Source organism: Canis lupus, chromosome 32, assembly GCF_003254725.2.
Source record: "Canis lupus dingo isolate Sandy chromosome 32, ASM325472v2, whole genome shotgun sequence".
Lineage (NCBI taxonomy): Eukaryota > Metazoa > Chordata > Mammalia > Carnivora > Canidae > Canis > Canis lupus.
This window is the reverse complement of record NC_064274.1, coordinates 16,541,078-16,562,558: the sequence shown is the minus strand read 5'-3', so window position 1 is coordinate 16,562,558 and position 21,481 is coordinate 16,541,078. Positions and strand designations below refer to the sequence as shown.

The 21,481-nt window shown below is 32.3% G+C and overlaps 1 protein-coding gene across 3 annotated transcripts in view; it reads right to left on the bottom strand.

Moving 5' to 3' along the window:
* Positions 1–21,481, bottom strand: part of GRID2 (glutamate ionotropic receptor delta type subunit 2) — a 1,467,015-nt gene that overhangs the window by 261,282 nt on the left and 1,184,252 nt on the right. For all 3 annotated transcript variants that reach the window (XM_025424636.3, XM_025424645.3, XM_025424626.3), the window contains exon 12: positions 1,665–1,803. In XM_025424636.3, the coding sequence (XP_025280421.1) occupies positions 1,665–1,803 (139 nt within the window). The remainder of the gene's footprint in view (positions 1–1,664; positions 1,804–21,481) is intronic.

Sequence of the window (21,481 nt, the reverse complement as noted above, 5' to 3'; positions counted from 1 at the left end):
AAGAAAGAGCAAAAGCATGAGGGGCAGAGGGAGAAGGAGAGATAATCTCAGGCAGATGCTGTGCTCAGTGCTAAGCCAACCTCAGGGCTTGATAACACAACCCTGAGATCAGGACCTGAACCAAAACCAAGAGCCAGATGCTTAAGCAACTGTGCCCCTAGGCGCCCCTTCTTTATATGAGGTCTATTGATTGGATCTGCCAATTGGTCTTATCCTGAATGGCAGGTATCAATTATAGATGTAATTAGCTCATGTCGGGATATATGCCTACAAAATTTGTCCCATTTAAAATTACCTAACTTTTGATATTTTATTTCCTCAAGCCAAATAAAGATTTGAAAAATGTCATCCTTCAGATCCTCACACTTACCAATGAATAGGACAATGACACATCCTTTATAATGTTCTCTAAAAACAATTGGCCGTACAAAAGTATAAGGAATGGGAACTAGAGTGGTAAAGTTAGAACACAGGTTCAATAATCAGACAGATTTAAAGTATGGCCCTTAATCAATAGGTTATTAGCTGCATGATTTGGGCAAGTTACTTACCAACTTCAGTTATAAAAAGGGTTCTTAATAGTATGTATTTCAGAAGATGATTGCAAGTATTAAATGAGCAAATGCATATTTTTAGCATTGTGTTATAATAGTTTTGTGTCATTAATGGACTTCATTTACAAATTTTTCAAAAGGCAAGAAGAACTCATGTTTTCCTTTAAGGATGAATTAAATCCCTAATGAATTGCTTAACAAATCTAATTATTCATAATTTTGAATTATCAGTTTTGTTGAGAATGAATTTTTTCAACTGTAAGAAAATTCAAACTATCTCATTTTGGGATGAATAAAACATTTTCAGGAAAATATTTCTTAAAACAACATACAGAACCTCATGTTCTAAGAAATCAGAAGGTGCACTGTGGGACTGATTGTATGCATGAAACCACGAAAGGAGAATTGGCTGTGCTAGAACATAGGCTTTGGGCTCTTGGGGCTCGTGGGAGTGGTATTTATGAACTGAGACATTGACTTAAGTAACTTTTAGGAGTAACATAAGTGCACCATAGTTAGTGACAACTTATCACCATTGCAGCTGAAAAAGCAGCTGTAATAATGACCACATTAGCTACGGCATTAGCTACAATGTAATGAAGAGACAAATGAATGTGGTGTTCTCTCTTTACTGTTCCGTCACTCTCTATGCCCCCTGCCCTTGTCTCTCTCTTTCTCTTTCTCTCTCTTTCCCTACCTCTCATCTGTCAGTCATCTAATATCTACCAACTATTTAATCAGTGCATAATGGGGCAGACTCAAGACAAAAACTGATATTGTCAAACTTGAGATATATATGTTTTAGTATGACTCCTTTTCCTTCCTTTTTACAATGCTGCCCAAACACAGTCATACTTCTTGGAAGCTAAAGTACTGAATATGTGTTATTCTTCCAGGAAAATGTGGGAAGCAACATTAAAATTATACCCAGAATTCTATTTTATAAAAAATGTTCTACCAATACAGTGATATTTGCATATCACAAAATTAAGCCTTTATTCAAAAGGAAAGCATAAATTTATTATCAGATACCATATACCTATTCAAATAGTGTTAGCTACTCTTGTCATTCCTCATGCTTTGTAGCTACTGGAATCTTTGTCTACTTACTGGATGGAGCTTTCGATGCGGGTAATAGTGAGGAAAGCCGCAAGATTTGCTGTGTAAGAGGAGATGACAATCAATGCAAATAGCCACCAAGCCCCCATCATCATTCGAGTAGCCAGAGTTGTGTATGGGACCTCTCCTCCTATGGAAAGAGAAAATAGAATAAAAGAACATCAACAAGTATTTACTGAGACTCTGAAGTCATACACAATTAATACCAAATTAACTTTCAAGTACTGAAAAATCTTTTGACATAACGTCAGCATAAATTTCTGTATTTTGTTTAAATTTATTACTTCATATTTAATTTTATGATACTATGTAAGACCCAGCCAAAAGGAAGCATGATAAATATTTAGTATAATTTCTTTCAATGATACTTCTTCTACTTTCTTATTCAACCCTGGAATTAATTACCTTATTATTATTACCACAGATAGCTACTTTATTTCCAAATGCCTGATTATTCCATAGTTCAGTGATATTAATACTAGTATGCCTACATTTAGTATAACTTTTTGGATTTATACATCAATAAATATTGAAAATCATTTTTACTTGAATTCCCTGGAATCATAAGTTACATATATATGTACATACATTTATATAATATACAACATAATATATATTCTTTATATATTAATATAATATATAACATAATTTATATATTCTTTTTCATCTGTTCATCTATTGATGGACAGTTGGGTTGCTCCTATATCTTGGCTTTTGTAAATAATGCTGCAATGAACATGGAGGTACATATGCCTTTTTTAAATTAATTTTTTAAAATTTCAATATAGTAAACATACAGTTACATATATTTTAACTTCAGGTGTATTTATATATTTATATATTTTAACTTCAGGTGTATGATACAGTGTTTCAACAATTCTATACATTACTCAGTGCTCATCATGATAAGTGTACTGTTGATCCCCTTACATACCCCCCATTCACCCACATACCTCCCCTCTGGTAACCATCAGTTTGTTCTATATAGTTAAGAGTTTGTTTCTTGGTTTGTCTCTCTCTCTCCCTTTTTTTTCCTCCTTATTTGTTTTGTTTCTTGAATTCTACATATGAGTGAAACCATATGGTATCTGTCTTTTTCTGACTGACTTATTTCACTTAGCATTATACTTTCTAGCTCCATCCATGCTGTTGCAAATGGCAAGACTTTATTCTTTTTATGGCTGGATAATATGCCATTGTGTATGTTTGTATGCCACATCTTCTTTATCCATTCATCATCAGAATGGACACTTGGGGTACTTCTATTATTTGGCTATTTTAAATAGTACAATATAGCTTCAATAAACATTATGATGCCTGTATTCCTTTGAATTAGTGTTTTGGTATTTTGAGGGTAAATCCTCAGCAGTGTGGTTACTGGGTCTGAATTAGTGTTTTCATTTTCTTTGGGTAAGTAGCCAGTAGTGGAATTATTAGATAATATGATATTTCTGTTTTTAATTTTTTGAGGAAACTCCATACTATTTTCCAGAGTAGCTATACCAATTTACATTTCCACTAACAGTGCACAAAAGATCTCTTTCTCCACATTCTTACCAACATATTAATTCATATCTTTTTGATACTAGCCATCTGACTGGTATGAGATGATATTTAAGTGTGGTTTTGATTTCAATTTCCCTGATGATCAGTGCTGTTGAGCACATTTTTGTGTCTTTGGCAATCCATATGTCTTTGGGAAAATGTCTAATCAGGTCCTCTGCCCATTTTTTAATTAGCTTGTTTGGTTTTTAGGTGTTGAGTTGTATAAAGTTATAGAAAAAATTTTTTTTAAGATTTTATTTATCTGTTTGAGGGAGAGCGAGGGAGAGAGAGAGAAAGAGCATGAGAGTGAGGGAAAGTACAGAGGGAGAAGAAGGCTCCCCACTGAGCAGGGCTCTATCTCAGGACCCCAAGATCATGACCTGAGCTGAAGGCAGATACTTAACTACCAGAGCCATCCAGGAGCTCAAAGTTACAAAAAGACTTTAACCTTGATTAGAGTTGTTATCACCCACATGAAAGAATATTTGTTGAATTTTATTTACCATGATAAAATCTGCAACTTGGATAATTTAAACATTCTTGTTGAATACTACCCCCTCCCCAACTTATTTGATATCTGCACTTAGGAATGTAATGTTAAAAGTAATGGGGCTGTTGACTTCCAATTCTGGTAAATGAAAACCATCTTCCCATTGACAGCAACTAGACAAATTAAATGTATGATTCATTTAAGAACTACAGAAGAAATAAAAAATGAGAAGATCAAGGTTCTGGAGAAGAAGATAATCCAGGAATATGCCCTGGTATCTAGAACTGCTTTTCCCTGAGGCATAAATTCCAATCTAACAAGAAGAAGCTAAGAGACTGAGAAGCTGTACAACACTTTTGAAAGCCTTCAAAGCTGTAACAATTGGAGGGAGGTGGGACTGAGAAAACCAGATAATCCTTATTTGCTTGGAAACCAATAATTACAATTTTATTAAGCCATAGGTCAAAGAAAAATCACAGGAAAAAGAAATATTTTAAAGTTTGATAATAAACATATTCCATTCCAAAACTCCTTAAGTTTTAATAGCTAGTAGGATGCAGGTAAATTTGTGTTTTAGGAGAAATGAGATGACATGTTCAAAATATTGAAAGAAAATAACTGCCAATCAAAAATTCTATATACATTGAAGGTGTCCTTCAGAAACAGAGGAATAAAGATTTTTCCAGAAACAGAAGCAAAAGGAGTTTATTACCAACAGACCTGGTTTACAAGAAATGCTAAAGGGAATTTTTCTAGTGGAAGTGAAAGAACACAAATGTGCAATATAAAAGCTTAAAAGCATATTATAACGCTCACCTGCAATGGCAAATGTATAGTCATAGTTAGATTTTGCAATAACAGTGGTATGTAATTCAACTACAACTCTAATTTAAGAGGTAAAAAAATCTAACATAGTGAAAGTAATCTACAATAACCTATAATCATAACGCAAAAAAACTACAGAAATCTGTCATTATTTATACAGTATTAAAATATGTAGCTGTAATAGAAATAACCAAAGTGTGAGGGAGAGGGGAAGTAAAAGTGTAAAATTTACAAATTCTATTGAAGTTGTTATCAGTTTAAAATAGTGTTATAAGCCTAAGAGGACTCCTGTAAAAAAAAAAAAAAAAAAAAAAAAAAAGGACTCCTGTAACCACAAAGAAAAATCCTGTAATAATTACACAAAAGAACGTGATAAAGACGTGAAAGCATAGTGATACCAAAAGCCATCATAACACATAAAAAGACAACAGAATAAGAAATAAGGAAAAACAAATCTAGAAAACATTCAGAAAATAGTGAGCAAAAAATGGCAATAGTATGTTCTTACCTAGCAATAGTTTCTTTAAATGTAAATAGATTAATTTCTCCAATTAAAAGACAGAATAGATGAATGGATAAAACATCAAGATTCAACAATATGCTGTCTACAAAAGATTTACTTTAGCATTAAAGACACACATAAAGTGAAGGGAAAAAGAACACTTTAAGCAACACTAGTAACAACAACAACAACAAAAAAGCAGGGGTGGCTATACTTAGACAAAATAGACTTTAAAAATGATAAAAAGAGACAAAGAAGGTCATTATATAACGGTAAAGGGATCAACACATCAAGAAAATATAACAATTTCAAATTTGTGTGTCCAGCACTGGAACATTTGAATATATCAAGCAGAAACTAACAGAATTAAAGAGAAATAAATAGTAGTACAGTAATAGTTGGGAACTTCAATATTTCACTCTCAACAATGGCTAGATCATTCAGAAAGAGAATCAATAAGGAAACAGTGGGCTTGAAAAACACTATAGACTAAATGGACCTAACAGAGATAAACTAAACATTTTATCCAAAATAGCAGCTACACATTCTTCTCAAGTGCGAGTGCACATGGAACATTTTCTACAATCAAGTATATATTAGACCACAAAACCAGTCCTAGAAAATTTAGGAAGATTGAAATTATATCAAGTATCTTCTATGACCACAATGGCATGAAACTAGAAATCAATAACAAGAGGAAACCTCGGAAATCATGAACACATGGAAGTTAAAGAATACTCTCCTGAACAACCAATGAAGTAAAGAAGATATTAAAGGGGAAATAAAAAAGGTTTCTTGACACAAATGAAAGTGGAAATACAACATGCCAGACTTGTGGAATACAGCAAAAGCAGTTCATAACCATAAACACCTGCATTAAGAAGCAAGAGGGATCCCAAATAAACAACCTAACTCTATGCCATAAGAAACTAGTAAAAGAAGAAGAAACTGAGCTCAAAGTTAGTGGAGGAAAGAAAATAATAAAAATTAGAGCATAAATAAATGAAATATAGAACAGAAAAACCATTGAAAAGATTAACCAAACTAAAAGCTGATTCTTTGAAAAGATAAATTGAATTGACAAACCCTTGATTAGATTAAGTAAGAAAAAAAATGAAAGAACCCAAATCAATAAAATTATAAATAAAAAGGAGACATTACAACTGATACCAGAGAAATTCTCAGGATCATAAAAGGTTACTTACTATGAATAACTATTCACCAAAAAACTAGACAGCCTAGAAGAAATGGAAAGATTCTTAGAAATGTATATAATTTTCCAAGACTGAATCAGGAAGAAATAGAAAATCTGAATACACCATTTATGAATAAGGAGATTGAATCAATAATAAAATATCTCCCAACAAAAAAAAAATCCCAGGACCGTATTGCTTCACAGGTGAATTTTACCAAACATTTAACGAATTAATACCAATCTTCAAACTCTTCCAAAAAACAAAATAGGAGAGAAACCTCTGAAACTCATTTTAGGAGGCCAGCATTATCTTGTACCAGAACCAAGAAAGAACACTACTGGAAAGGAAAGCCACATGCCAATGTCCCTCAAGAATACAGATGCAAAAATTCTCAATGAAATAGTAGCAAAACAAATACAGCAGCACATTAAAAAGAATCATTCACCCAGAAAAGTGGAATTTTTCCCTAGAATGAAAGGATAGTTCAACATATGCAAATTGATAAATGTGATATAAGACATTAATGGAATGAAAGTAAATAATCATATGATTATCTTGATACATGCAGAAAATGCATTTGATAAAATTCAAAATCTACTCATGATAAAAACTCTTAACACATTAGGTACAGAAGGAACATATCTCAACATAATAAATGCCACATGTGACAAGCCTACAGCTAACATTGTACTAAATGGTAAAAGGTTGAAGGCTTTTCCTCTGAAATCTGGAACAAGACAAAGGTGCCTACTCTCAACTCGCCTAGTCAGTATAATACTAGAAGTCCTAGCTAGAGCAATCAGGCAAGAAAAAGAAATAAAAGGTATCAAAATCGGAAAAGAAGAAGTAAAACTGTCTCTATTTGCAGATGACATGATTTTATGTAGAGAAAATCCTAAAGATTCCACCAAAAACTATTAGAGCTAATAAATGACTCCAGTAAAGTTGCAGGATACAAAATTAAATATGAAGTAGCAAAAACAACCACCACCACCACCACCAACAACAACCCAATTAATAACTGGGCAAAGAACCTGAATAGACATTTCTCTAAAGATGTATGGAAGGCCATTAGATACATGAAAAGATGCTCAACATCACTAGTCATTAGGGAAATGCAAATGAAAACCACAATGAAATAATTATCTCATGCCTGTTAGATGCCCATCATCAAAAAAATAAGAGATAAGAAATGCTGGTGAGGATGTGGGGTAAAAGGAACCCTCTTTCACTGTTGGGGGAATTGCAAAGTAGTATAGTCACTATGGAAAACAATATAGAGGTTCCTCAAAAAGTTACAAAAAAAATTACCATATGATCCAGCAATACTCTTTCAGGGAATTTATCCAAAGGAAATGAAAACTACTAACTTGAAAAGATATCTGCACCCTTATGTTCACAGCAGTGTTACATAACAGCAGTGTTATAATAGCCACAACATGGAAACAACCTAAGTGTCTATTAATAGATGGATGGATAAAGAAGTTGTGAGATATATATCAAATACCTACAATGAAATATTATTTATCCATAAAAAATGAGGATATCCTACCATTTGTGACAACATGGATGGAATTTGAAGGTCTTATACTAAATGAAATAAGTGAGATAGAGAAAGATAAATACTATGTCATCTCACTTATAGGTGGAATGTAAAGAAAAAAAACCCCTCATTTAAAAATACATCAGACTTGTGATGACCAGAGGCACGGAGTAGTGGGGAGGGGGAATTGGAAGAAGTTGGTCAAATATACAAACTTCCAGTTTTAAGATAAATAAGTGATAGGAGTATAGTATACAATATAATAACTATAGCAAACATTAATGTATGATACAAAAAAACATTGAAAGTTTATCTTAAAAGATATCAACACAAGAACTTTCTTTTTATTCTATTTTATTTTATTTTCCTTATACCTATGAGAAGATGGATGTTAGCTAAACATATTGTGATAATCATTTCACAATATGTGGGAATCAATCCATCATGCTATATGTTTTAAACTTATACACTGATGTGTGTCAATTGTTTTTCAATAAAACTTAAAAAATGATCATTGTATTTCACTATATCAACACTATAAAGGAGAGAAGTCCTATAATCATGTTGGTAGATACAGAAAAGATATAGATAAAATTCAACATCAGTCTTTAAAAAAAAAAAACCCGAAAAACAACAAAACAACCCAGAAATAATCCAGCACACTAGAAATAAAAAAATTGTGCTTAGTTTCACAAAGAGAATTTTCAGGAAACCTGTAGCAAACATCACACTTAAGACACTAAAATAAGTATTTTTAGAAACTAAAGGCTACAAGTTGGTACCACTTCTGTTCAACTAAAGGTACACAGCATAGTGCAACAGCCAAACAACAACAATAAATAACTTAAGAATTGGGGAAAAAATGAAATAGAAGTTACGGTTGGATCTGGTATGAATATGTATGTAGAAAAACCAAGGTAGTATAGGGTAAATTATTAAAATTAATCAGTTATCAGTTTACTATGGTACAGATTCAATATTCAAAAATCAAACAGATGTATATATATATATATATATATATATATATATACCAGCAACAAAACCTTAAAATATGGAATCAAAAATATATCCCACTTACTATAGCATTGAAAACATCAAGTAACCTAGGAACAATAATGTAAAAGACCTCTACATGAAAATCTATAAACTTTTTTGATTGAAATAATATTAAATAAATGAATGGATATATCATGTTTATTGATCCAAAGACTCAATATTATGAAGATATAAAGTCTTTTCAAAGTAATCTATAGATTCAGTGAATTGCTAGGCAAAATCCCAGGTTCTTTTTGTGAGAGAGACAGAAAGAGAGAGAGAATGAAATGCTGAATGTAAAATTTATATGAAATTGCAGAAGGATAAAAATAGCCAAGACAATGTTCAAGAAGAAGAAAAAGCGGGCTGTAGTCAGCTGCATTCAGCTGGTCTGGCTGACTATAGCTGTATACAGTAATTAAGACAGCATGGTATTTATACAAGGATAGACCATATCAATGAAAATTACCCATGTATGCATAGACACTTGATTTATGCCCAGCTGGCACTGCAATATATAGAGAAAGGGAGGTTTTTTTTTCCAATAAGCATTACTAGGTATATTTGGATATACATGTGAAAAATAGCGAAACTTGTCTCCTAATTTACAACATACAGAGAAATCAATACAAATGGCTTATATATAAATATATAAAAAATAAACAGTAAAACTTCCAGAAAATAATGTAAGAGAATGTATCTAATAAATCCACAAGGTCAGATTGCAAAAGATTTCTTGAATAGAGTACAAACGATTGATAAATTTAACTACAGTAATACTCTGTAGTTCAAAATAGACCACTAAGAGAGTAAAGATAAGTTATAGTAGAAGATATTTGCCATAAACATATCTAACAAAAATAATTTCTATAAATCAGTAAGAATAAAACAGACAGTAATTAGAAAAATGGTCAAGAGTCTTCACAAAAGAAGATAAATGGCAATAAAGGTGAAAACATGGCAATTTCCCTAGTTATTAGAGATATACAAATTATAAGGAAAATGGAATACTACTACAGAGCCACCAGAATGATTAAAGAAATAGACAATATCAATTGTTGGCAAGGATGTGGAGTTACCAGAGTACTGTTGGGATTGTAAATTGATTCAATCATTTTGATAAACAATTTGGCAGCATCCCTGAAGACTAATATATGCTTTTCTTAAGACTCAGCAATTCTACTCCTTAGGTATTTACTCCAAAGAGGAATATGTGTACCAAGAGAGAAGCACAGAAAAGGTTCATAGCAACATTATTCATAATAGCCACAAACTAACACTCTTTGAGAGTAGAATGCATAGTTATATTCATGCAATGAAATATTGTACAGAAATGAAAACAAATAGATTTAATTTGAATATAACACCATGAATGGATTTCACAAACTAAATGTTGAGTAAAAAACAAACAAAAAGAACTGCACACTGTATGATAACTGTTCGAAAACAGCATGAATGGGAATGCTGGGAATCCTGTAAGTAGTTACCTTTGGGGATAAACAATAATGGTTGAGACAGGGGCAATGGGGGCTGTGTCACTGGTAATGTTCTATCTTTTTTTAGGTAGTAATTACACAGGTGTTCCATTGTTAGTCATAATTGATTGAGTTGCACACTTAAATTTTGTGCACTTCTATGTATGTAAATTATATTTCACAATTAAAACTAAATAAAAGAAGGAAGTAACAAGAGAGAAACAAAGACCACTCCCCTCCCCCCTTTTTTTTGTTTTGTCTCAACAATTTGAAAAAAAAATTTTTCTAGATTCAGGATACTAGAAGAGACAATCAGATGGAAGACAAAAAATTATCTACTAAATTAAAAACACAATCCCACATGGTTAAGGGATGGCAAAAATTAGAATGGCAATTCCTGAGACCAGGATGTGCAAAAGTATGACTCTAGGATTGGGTATTTTGATTTGTCTAACTTCTGTTGAGTTTGAAATCTCCCACTATCACTCTGTATAAGCATGTGGAATTTGCATTTTCTGGAGTGACCTCTCTGCTATAGTAGAAGATCTTAATACAGATTTGCATGTTGATATGACTGGTTTGCCATATCAAAAAATATATCAACTTTCTACTGTATATATTATCTTGCTATAAAAGTTGTTAAAGAGATAAAACAATGTTTTTCCCTCAGGCAAGTTTGTAAAACTTGGTAATTTCACCTGAGTCAGGCAAAATTCTGTTGTTCCAAGTCTTATTCTGTGTGAGTATATATGTATTCTACTTTGTGTGTGCCTGAAAATATGGAAGAGTTATCATTTAAGACTCTCCAATTCAGTTGTATGGTATCAGCTTCTCATAGGTTTGAAAACTCACAGAGCGTTTATTACATGATCTTGGACTGTGGAACTCTTTTATGAAATATGATTTAAAAAATAAAATTATTACTTCTCCTTATAAACATTGTTTTTTCAAAATTAGAATTCTTATTGGAACCAGGATCCTAGCAGAATGGCTAAAAACTTACTGCAAGGAGGAAATTTCCAATATTATGGGTGACTGAATATGTTCAAGTAAGCTGGTTAATATGTTTAAGTAGACTGGTTGATTGGAGTGTCAATAAATTTTAAAATGTTTCACACTTACAAAATCACTGTTTAAAAAATATAAGGAGGATATTGTTGGCAATTAGCCATTTCCAGGGCAATCCCTTTTAAGAATGGGAGAGAATGTATAAATCTTCTGAATGCTTAAGGTATGTAAATCATATTTATATATTAATCTATTCTTTGGAGCTCATTTATAAATAGTCAAATTGACAGACTGGCTGTGACTAGATCTGAAAGTGTTTTAATATTTTTTTTCGCCCTTTGGTAGAGGGTACAGGAGTAATAAGAAGGGGCATGTGAGATACAGGTAAGATTTGCTGTTGGCAAAAAAAAAAAAAAAAAAAGATTTGCTGTTGGCCACAGCATAATAGGTCCACTGTTTGAATTCATCTGCAAGGTAGGGCAGTTTCTACAATGCGGCAAGTCGATTATTGGTACAACAGTTAGCCTTAGGTAGAAAATCGGGATAATGTAAAATCATATTGTGTTATGGTGTGAAAGTTGTGCCATTGAAAATTATCTTTTAATATTTTCTTATCATGGCAAGAACAAAGCCTTAGCCTGGGGATACATGTCTTTTAAATTTTGTATCCATTTTTATAAAGGTAAGGCAAATCTTAAACTCCCTTTGACAGACAACATAAACTAATTAGAATTTAATAATGTTTCAGTTGCATTATACTTATATTTTCTATTTAATTCAAATGGCACTGCTTTTATATTTATATCAGCAAACATATCCTTTATTAACAACAACTCTGACCCCTCTAAAATCTCAGTTTCAAATACTCCAGTCTCCTATGTGATAATTTTTTTTTAATTTTTATTTTAATCACATGGTGTTCATTATCATCTTTTATGAGCTTCCTTCTTCCATCAAGTCTATAGTCCAACCAAACAAATGCTACAACGAGCATAGGGGTGCATGCATCTTTTTGAATTAGAGTTTGCATTTTCTTCAAGCAGATACCCACTGATGAAATTGGTGGATTATATGGCAGGTCTATTTTTTAAGTTTCTGAGAAACCTCCAGATTGTTTCCTGGAGCGGCGGTACAGTTTGCATTTGTAGCAACAATGTATGAGGATTCCCTTTTCTCCACATACATGCCAGCATTTGTTATTTCTTTCTTTTTGATAATAGCCATACTGACTTGTGGTTTTGATTTCTATTGAATATCTCATGTGCCTGTTGACTATCTATATGTCTTCTTTCAAAAAATGTCTCTTCAGAACTTCTATCCATTTTTTAACCAGATTGTTGTTACTGAATTGTATGGTTCTTTATGTAGTTTGGATATTAACCTCTAATTGTATATATGATTTGCAAGTATCTTCTTCAATTCAGTAGCTTATCCTTTTACTTTGATGTAGTCTCATTTGTTTATTTTTACTTTCATTTCCCTGACGTTTGAAGTCAGAACTAAACCAAACCAAACCAAAATCACAAAACATTTTTAAGACTGATGTTAAGGAACTTACTGCCTATTTTCTTCTAGTAGTTTTATAGTTTTAGACCTTATATTCAAGTCTTAATTCATTTTGAGTTAATTTTTGTATATGATGTAACATAGTGGTCCAATTTTATTCTTTTGCATGTAGCTGTTAAGTTTTCCCAACACCACTTATGGAAGAGACTGTCCTTTTCCTATGTATATTCTTGCCTCCTTTGTTGTAAATTAATTGGCCAAATTTCTAAGTTAAAAACTGTGGTTCTAGCTAACTGCTCTCAAGCCTTCAAATAATACAAAGAGTAATAGAGAAATGGAAGGCAATGAATACTCAATTTAGAAATAAGGTAAAATTTGAAAGTCTTGATAGCAGCTTTGATGGCGTCTCTTAAATTATAGTTCCAGGGCAGATAGGACTGAAGACAAGACTAAAGCTTGACTGTAAGGACAGCACAATTCAATCTCCAATTAAATCTTCTGCCTTATAAGGTCTCTCATTGTAAGTGAAGGGCATTGATGGGAACTCAGAGTTTCAAAATCCCTCTGAAACTCTTTGGTATTAGAAGCCTTTTCTCACCCCTTCTGAGAGAATCAGCCTTCCTCTGCATAAATAATCCCAATGCCTGGATCTGGGGAATCACAGCTCTCTTTTGGACTCATCTACTTTACTCCTCATTGCCTCCAGATACAAGTTAAGTCCCAAATAACTGTCAGAGAAGTATAATACCCACTTATAAAAGTTTTATACCATACAGGATGGAGTGTAAATATCAATTCGGGAAAACACGTTATCATGGATGGTAATGATTTGGAATTTGATAATTAAGATATTGATACTTGTGGGTGGTGGTAGTAGTTTGTTAGATTGGCTAATTGAAGGATGGACCAATAATGAATGGATTTTTGAGATAACCTATACACAATTTCTCTGGTATTCTATAGATATTTAGGGAGGTAGTAATGTTGAAATAGATTTGTTCTGAACAAACTGTTCATCTCCCTGACTATCTGGAAAAGGGACAACTCCTTCACAAAACACTAAGAAATGCATGGCATGAGGTGGTGGTGGTTGTAGTGCAAGTATCTCACAAGAGTTCTGTATGCTGGTATGTATAGGCAATGTATAGCAATGTAATGGTAGCATAAAACCTTTGTATAACAATGTAATATATAATATTTTAAACCTCTAAATTTCCAAAAATAGAATGCTTAAGTTAGTGATAGCATATCTGACTAGGAAAGTATTATTTAGCTAGAGAAAATGTAATAAATATGATACAAAATTATAAATGTGGCATGACTATAGTATAAAAAGGTTTTGTTTTTTTTTTGTTTTTTAATCAAGTTGCATATAGTATCCCAGTTGGCAGAGGCTAAGTGGAAATGTCTAACTATCAGAGACAAGGTAAAATTGCTATAATATGACATGGCTGTTTATGAATGGTAATTGGAGTATACTATCCTTCAGCAATAGCTTATCACAGGGTTCCTAAATGTGAAATAGATAGGTGGTATACCAAGGCATTTCTTGATGTGTGTAGGAAAAAAAAAAAAATCTAGATCTGAGGGCAGAAATGTAGCCTCAATTGTGAAGTGGGAATTTGGAGCCTCTTTAGTTCAGTCCCTAGAACTCATCCAGTTTATGATTCAGAAACTCAATATCAAGGAAGAGGGCAGGTTAGCTTTCATTGATATGTTCTTTTTTATATTTTTCTTAAGTAATTTTTAATACCAATAGTCACAGCACATTTATAGCATTGTATTCTATTTTTTCATATTAATAAACATTTTAATTGTATTTTACTTTTTTAAATAAAATTTTAGTTCCAGTGAGTTAACATACATACAGTCTTATATTCATTTCAGGTATATAATACAGTGATTCAACAATTCCATACATTACTTGGTGCTCATCATAAGTACACTCCTTAATCCCTTATAATTTGTATTCTATTACATTTTTACTGGCTGAACAATATTTTCCCAATCAGATATATTACAGCTTACTTCAATATCATATTTTTAGAAATTTAGAGGTTTTATGCTACCACATATTACTATAAACATTTTTTGATAGAATCTATGAAGAGAAGTTATTTGATGAAAGAAATGAGATGTTTTATGGCATATAAGTGTTAAGCATTTTCAAATACATTTTATAATATTATTATTGAATAAATAGAGACAGGTAATGTTACTCCTCTTTGTGTCTTTTTGAAATGTTGACATTTCAGTTGAATGACAAAATATTGTTCTGGACTGATAAGTCTATTCGCAGATAAGCAAAATTAGGCTAGGAGGCATTAGACAATATAATCAAAATGGCAATTTCCTATATATAAGAAGACTTCTCTAATGTAATACTTACATTTTCCTAGTAATTATAATACACGTAAAGCTGCCTACAAATAGTAGTTCCTTCTTTCCAACTTCTGTTTTGAGGAGTTCTAGATCAGTTGAGTAATAAATTTTTGCATATTTCACTTTTTCTTAATTAATAACATTCTTTTACAAATACAAATGCCATCTATACATAATGCCCTGAAATAAGAATGCTATTCTGATCAAATAAATACAAGATTGTTATCACTACAATGTGGATATAGGATATCACCATTACATAGAATGTTCCTTTGTGCTTCCTCCTGGTCAATCTCTATCCCCCATGCTTGCACCAGGCAACTGTAAATCTGTTTTCTGTCACTGTGAAATATTTTTCTTTTTCTAAATTAGGTTCTTTTTAATTTCATATAAATGGAATGTAGTCTTCGGGGCCTTGCTTTGTTTACTTAGCACAAAGGTTTGAGGTTCATTCAAGTTGCATGTGTTAGTGGCTTATCCTTTGTTAGTGCTGAAAAGCATTCCATTGCATATATCATGATTTTCTTATTCATTCACCAGTAACTAGACATTTGCGTTGTTTCCAGTTTTTGGCTATTATAAATACATTTTCTATGAACTTTTGCTAAAATAAAATGTTATTTCAACATTAGAACTTTCGACAGAAGATAATCTTTATAATTCTTGAAACTTCAGGTTGAAGAGAAGTAGTAAAGTTTTAACAAATTCAGTAACATGGATTTCTAATGAATAAATTTGAAAAATATTAAACTAAAAATAATCGTAATCCAACTAAATAACACACATAGTTATAGTTATACCTCATAACACATATATACTGATTTTAACTTGCGTTCCGTGTACTCACTGTTGTAACTCGTAGTAGGACTAAACTGAATTATATTACACACAAGTAACACTAGGCAGCTTTTTTCACAATGTTTTCATTATTCCAGCACATATAAAATTCCTCATTCTAATGAGCTAAAGAATTAAAAATAGTCAATTGAAAGTCAACTTTCCTATCTGGCCTTACAAAGCTAAAACATTTGAGATTTTAGTAATTTAATTGAAAAAGGGATTTCAGTTTCCCAGGTTGTAAGGTGGACCATGAAACAGTTTTACACAAGTTGTACCCTAAGCAATATTCAAGAATCTTGAGGTTAAGTGCTACAGTGAAATGTAAGCTCCCCTAAGTGCAACATTAAGAACAAATGAATGAACAATACATATTGTGTTTACCACTATTCCTCACCACAAACTCGTTTACTTTCATACCCACAAAGATTGTGTTGGTGATGGTATTTAGAAACCGTTATTTTAAATCCTTTTTCTAGATTTCATTTAATCAAGGCTTTCCCCCCTCTCCTATATTAATTGCTTTTATTCAATTCTACTGGAAACATGATCATAGGCTGAGTGAGTTGAACTAAATGTACTGAAAATAAATTGTTATATATGAACTTCATTGGGCCAGACAAATCTTTTAGAATACTAATTAGCAAAATCCTTTTTTATGGAACTAGCTAACCCATCCTGAATTAAGAAATTTATCCTTTCAGAGATTTTGAAATTACGCTGAAATTTGAAGTTCTTTTCTACTATAAGGTTTTTGTTTTGTTTGTTTGTTTGTTTTTAAATAAAGCAGCTTCAGTATGTTTGAAATCAACTTGATAGTTGGAAGGCTTTATAGTGTATATGGCTATTTGCTGAGATTTCCATTAATCCATACATCTGAATTTTATGGTATTAATGGTTACTTTGCAGCTTTAGCATAAAGCAAAATGGGTCAGCATGCCACATATCTTCCTTGAATTTCCTGTCATTTTTATTTGCAACAAAAAATTCATTTGTTTACTTCTGTTTCCTTTCCCAGTTGTAAATTTTAATGATAAAAATTAGATTTTGCATCTAAAGAACACTGATATCATGGCTAAATTTCAAAACTATTGTGGAATGTATCTCAAACCCAGAACATTTTCCAACAATTGTATGGTTTCTACAGTTATGATTTTGCTAAAACCACACACATTTAAGAAGTGCCCCTAGAAATTTCTTCAGCCTCTGTATTCATGCTCTAATTGTATCTATTCCATTATACTATTTCAGAGGTCTTGTTAAAAAAATAAGTAAAAAAGAGGAGAAGCCAAATAGTTTCATCCTTCTCTCTTGGTTTGTCTTTAGTTCTGTTAGTAAATGTCTTGCTTTGTAAAACCCAAGAGCATAAATTCAAGATTTTGGTAAAATATTTTAAGTGTATAATAAACCAAAAATTTCCGATATTACACAATTAAAATATTTGAGATTTTCATAATTCAATTTATAAAGGGAGAAAGATGCCCAAAGCCTCTAAAATCTTCAGATAGTTTTCAAGTAGTTTGGCTCATAGATAAACTGAGATTTTTGAAGTCACTTTATGTCACTTCTTTGTTTTCTCTGTCTATTGTATTTGTCTTCATGTCCTTTTAGTTTATTTTTATTTACTAAAGTATTTGATTCATACTTTGGTTGCTTTGTTTCTATTTTAATACATGGATATATATATCAATTGCTTATCTGTTAACCAAAAAAAGAAAAAAAAAAGGAACAGTAGTAAACGGTATGAGCAACATGTATATCATGATTCTTTAAAAATATCCAGATATCATTTTCTGGAGGCCCTCAAATTATTCTTTCTTCTTTCTGTACTATTTTTCTTGCTACCTGCTGACTTTATCACAGACTTGCAACAAAATGAGGACTGGGAAAGGTGCTCAATGAGGAAATGTTGTCTGGATGACTAGTCATTTGTCAAACAGCGTGAAGCAAGACTGCCATTGAGTCTGGCCTGCCACTTCATAGTGATGTATTAGTTTTTAATGTTTTAAAATAATTATAGCAAGGCCTAAGCCACCATATAAAACCACTATATAAATTCTAGTGCCATTATCAACCCCATTTTTCAGAGATCCAATCAATCAGTGGTTCTGAGTAAAACTGCACCCATTTTACCAATCCCAGAAGCACCAAAGTTCAAAGGGTAAGAAACAGCTGTCAACAGGAATCAAAAGTAAAGTGGATCTCAGAGTGACACTTCCCATTACCTCTGGAATTTCTGAGACTAATTCCTGAACTAGGGCTTATGTATCAATGTGTCACTGTTTCCACAAGGTCAGAAAATGTCAATACATATTCAATGAGTTTTAATGATGATATGAGAGCCAGGAGTAAGTCTAATATATATTTTTAAAGCTCCAAAATGCCATTCAAATCCAGTAACCTATTACCACCATTGGAGATATGTTTCAAATCTTTACTCGTTTATGAGTGTACAGTAGGATTTATAATATGATAGAGAAGGGAATCATTTAATATTGTGAATTCAGTTTTTCAAAAACAGTATCAGTCTTCTCAATTTTGAACTTCTTTTTCCTTTTTTCTAGAACTCTTATGTTTAAGTTCTTAGGAGGATATCTTAAAAAGCAGAAGGAAAAACCTGATTCCTCTCTGGTTTCTATCAGTATATTCTTTTGCATAATAGGTTGGAAAATGGCTAAAGGAATTAGATTTTGGTGTGCTCTTACTACAAGAAATTTAATGAAATAAAATACAGACATTTTATTCAGTATATGAGCTTTATATATTCAGATAGAGTTCAGTAAGTAATACAGAAAGAACTTTAACTGAAAGATGTAAAATAATTCACATACTAGCGATTATCACAACACTTCTGATTGAATAAGAAAATGTATATGAACTACAGCTCCTAGGTGTCTGTGTGTGAATGCAAATACGTAAAATTGAATGTATTTTAGGATTTACATAAAGCTTACTATTTTACTTAAGGAATATCTCCTCTTCCTCTTCTCTTCTTCCTTTAATATGCTATTTGGGTGTGGATTGTAGATTCTCTCAAGGATTTCTAAAGGCATTTTCAATCTACAGCCTCAGTAGTCACTGAGTCAAAGATTTGGGTGGAATGAATGAGCAATGTAAAAGTCAGGAAACAGGTTCATATTGCTGGGCTGAAGTGGTAAATCCAAACCATGGATGTAATGAAGTAGAAAGTAAGGTCAGGGAGGAGAGAGATCAGAATAAAATTGCAAAACAAAACAAAAAACAAAACAAAAACCTACTAAACTCAAGGCAAAAGCAGGAAGTAAGAGATTGAAAACAAAGGTTAGGAAAGAAAGTAATCAAAGCTTTTATTTATTACTATTGCACCAGGCATTGTGTTAAATGTTTTGCAAGCATTTTCCTAATCTTTACCAGTCTTATGAGTTTCCTCAGCCAACGTCAAGATCTGAGAGGAGTAGGGGCAGATGATTTTTGCTCACAAGTAAGGGAAAAGGCTAGGTGGGGAGTGAGTGACACATGTCAGAGAATCTAGGAAGCCTTAAGGTGTCTCCTCCTCCAAACACACTTCTTCCATTAAGGCTTCTGGTTTATTACTGCCACTTCATTTTCTCCCTCTGTTCTCTTGAATAGTGAGGACAAATAAGATTATTGTGGGCTGACAAGCCAAAAATTTAGGATAGACTTGTGTAAACAAAACTTAAAAAAAAAACCCAGAATAATAGTTGAAATACCTATAAAACTCAGGAAACAATCCTGATTATTTCGTATTGGAAATAATTTACTAAGACCAAGATACTTTCTTAGATGACTGTAAGAAGCAATGAATTTAAAACATAACCATTATAATTAATAGGTAATCTTGGGAGATGTAAGAAGATAGGAGAAAGGGGATAGTGCAAAAATAAGAGATTTTTTTTAAAAGAAATATTTGTTTGTTTGTTTATTTGAGAAAGAGAGAGAAAACGAGTGAGGAGAGGGGCAGAGAGAGAAGCAAACTCCCCACTGAGCAGGGCAACCGATGTGGCTCTCCATTTTAGGATCTTATTTTTTATTTTTGGATTGTTCTTGAAGATGGGCTGTGATTCTGTATACCTTAACTTCATTCTTTGGATAGTCAATTGGCATATTCATCATTTCTCTATTTTAATAATGACATATAAACTTTTTTGTTGAATCATTAAAAAATTATAAGCCCAAATTATTAGACTGTAAATAGCTATTATATTTTGTTCTTTAAATTACTTTGACAAATAACTTTGTAACTAGTAACATTAGATATACTAGGCTATTTTCAGGCAGATAAAACTTTCACTGCATAAGTTTTACATGCAAACAAAATGATGTGTTACTTTTTGTTTCCCTTTTCCCTGGGGACGTTCATTCATCTTGATTTTCTGCATAGGCCTATTGAAAATAGAAAGAATATATATTTTTTGTTTCTTCCAAGTTTCATAGACTTAGAAATTTCTTCTATGCCATATGGCAATACACAAGAGACTCCTGCAATTGTTTGAGAATGCAGGCTGCTATTCAAAAAACAGACATAGTAGGCAGTTTTTATGTGAAGATATTATTCAAGGAATTGTTATTAATATTAATTGTAGTCATATGACTAAGTTCTTGTGCAATCTTCTGCAACTTATTTTTAATTTCTTCTATTGTGTTGCTCATAGTACAAACCTATTCTAACTCTACTGTATAAGGAACTTTTCAGCAGTCTTTAGAAAATATTTCACACTTGCAGAAAATGAAATCACTGGAAGATAGTCATCTTTGTGGCTTACTACAACTCTGTTTTTTTTTTTTTTAAGATTTTATTTAATTTGTTGAGACAGAGAGAGAGAGCATGAGAAAGAAGATGTAAGTGGGGATGAGGGGAAGGATGGAGGGAGAGGAAGAAGCAGACTCCCTGCTGAGCTGGGAGTCTGATGCAGGCCTCCATCCCAGGACCATGGGATCACGACCTGAGCCGAAAGCAGATGCTTAACAGACTGAGCCACCCAGGCCTCCCTTAATAAGACTCTTTGTAACACCTTTTAGAGTCTTCTTTTGCCCAATAATCTTAGGTGGCTCTGGGAGTAACAACTTGAAGATTTTCTGATGCTTTGTGTGTGTGTATGTGTGTGTGTGTGTGTGTGTGTGTTTTACAAATGAAATTTTAAAAAATTGCAAAGATTGGACAAGGTATTTCAGGTAAATTTTGATCAGCTACTTTTTTCTTTTGTACTCTTTTCTCTTTATGGAGTAGTTGGATTCTGACCCTACCCCACCTCACTCCCCATTATCATTTTGAACATGGTCCTCCTTTAAGTATATAAAAATTTTGCTGCTGAATTTTAAGTTATTAGAATAGCCCTACTGCATTACATGGTATAATTTTATACCTCCATAAACACCAGTAATACACATTTAAATGGTTAAACTAACTTTCAGACTGCTTTTTGTCTTAATAGTACGTTACCAATGATGGGCTCTGAGCTTTTGC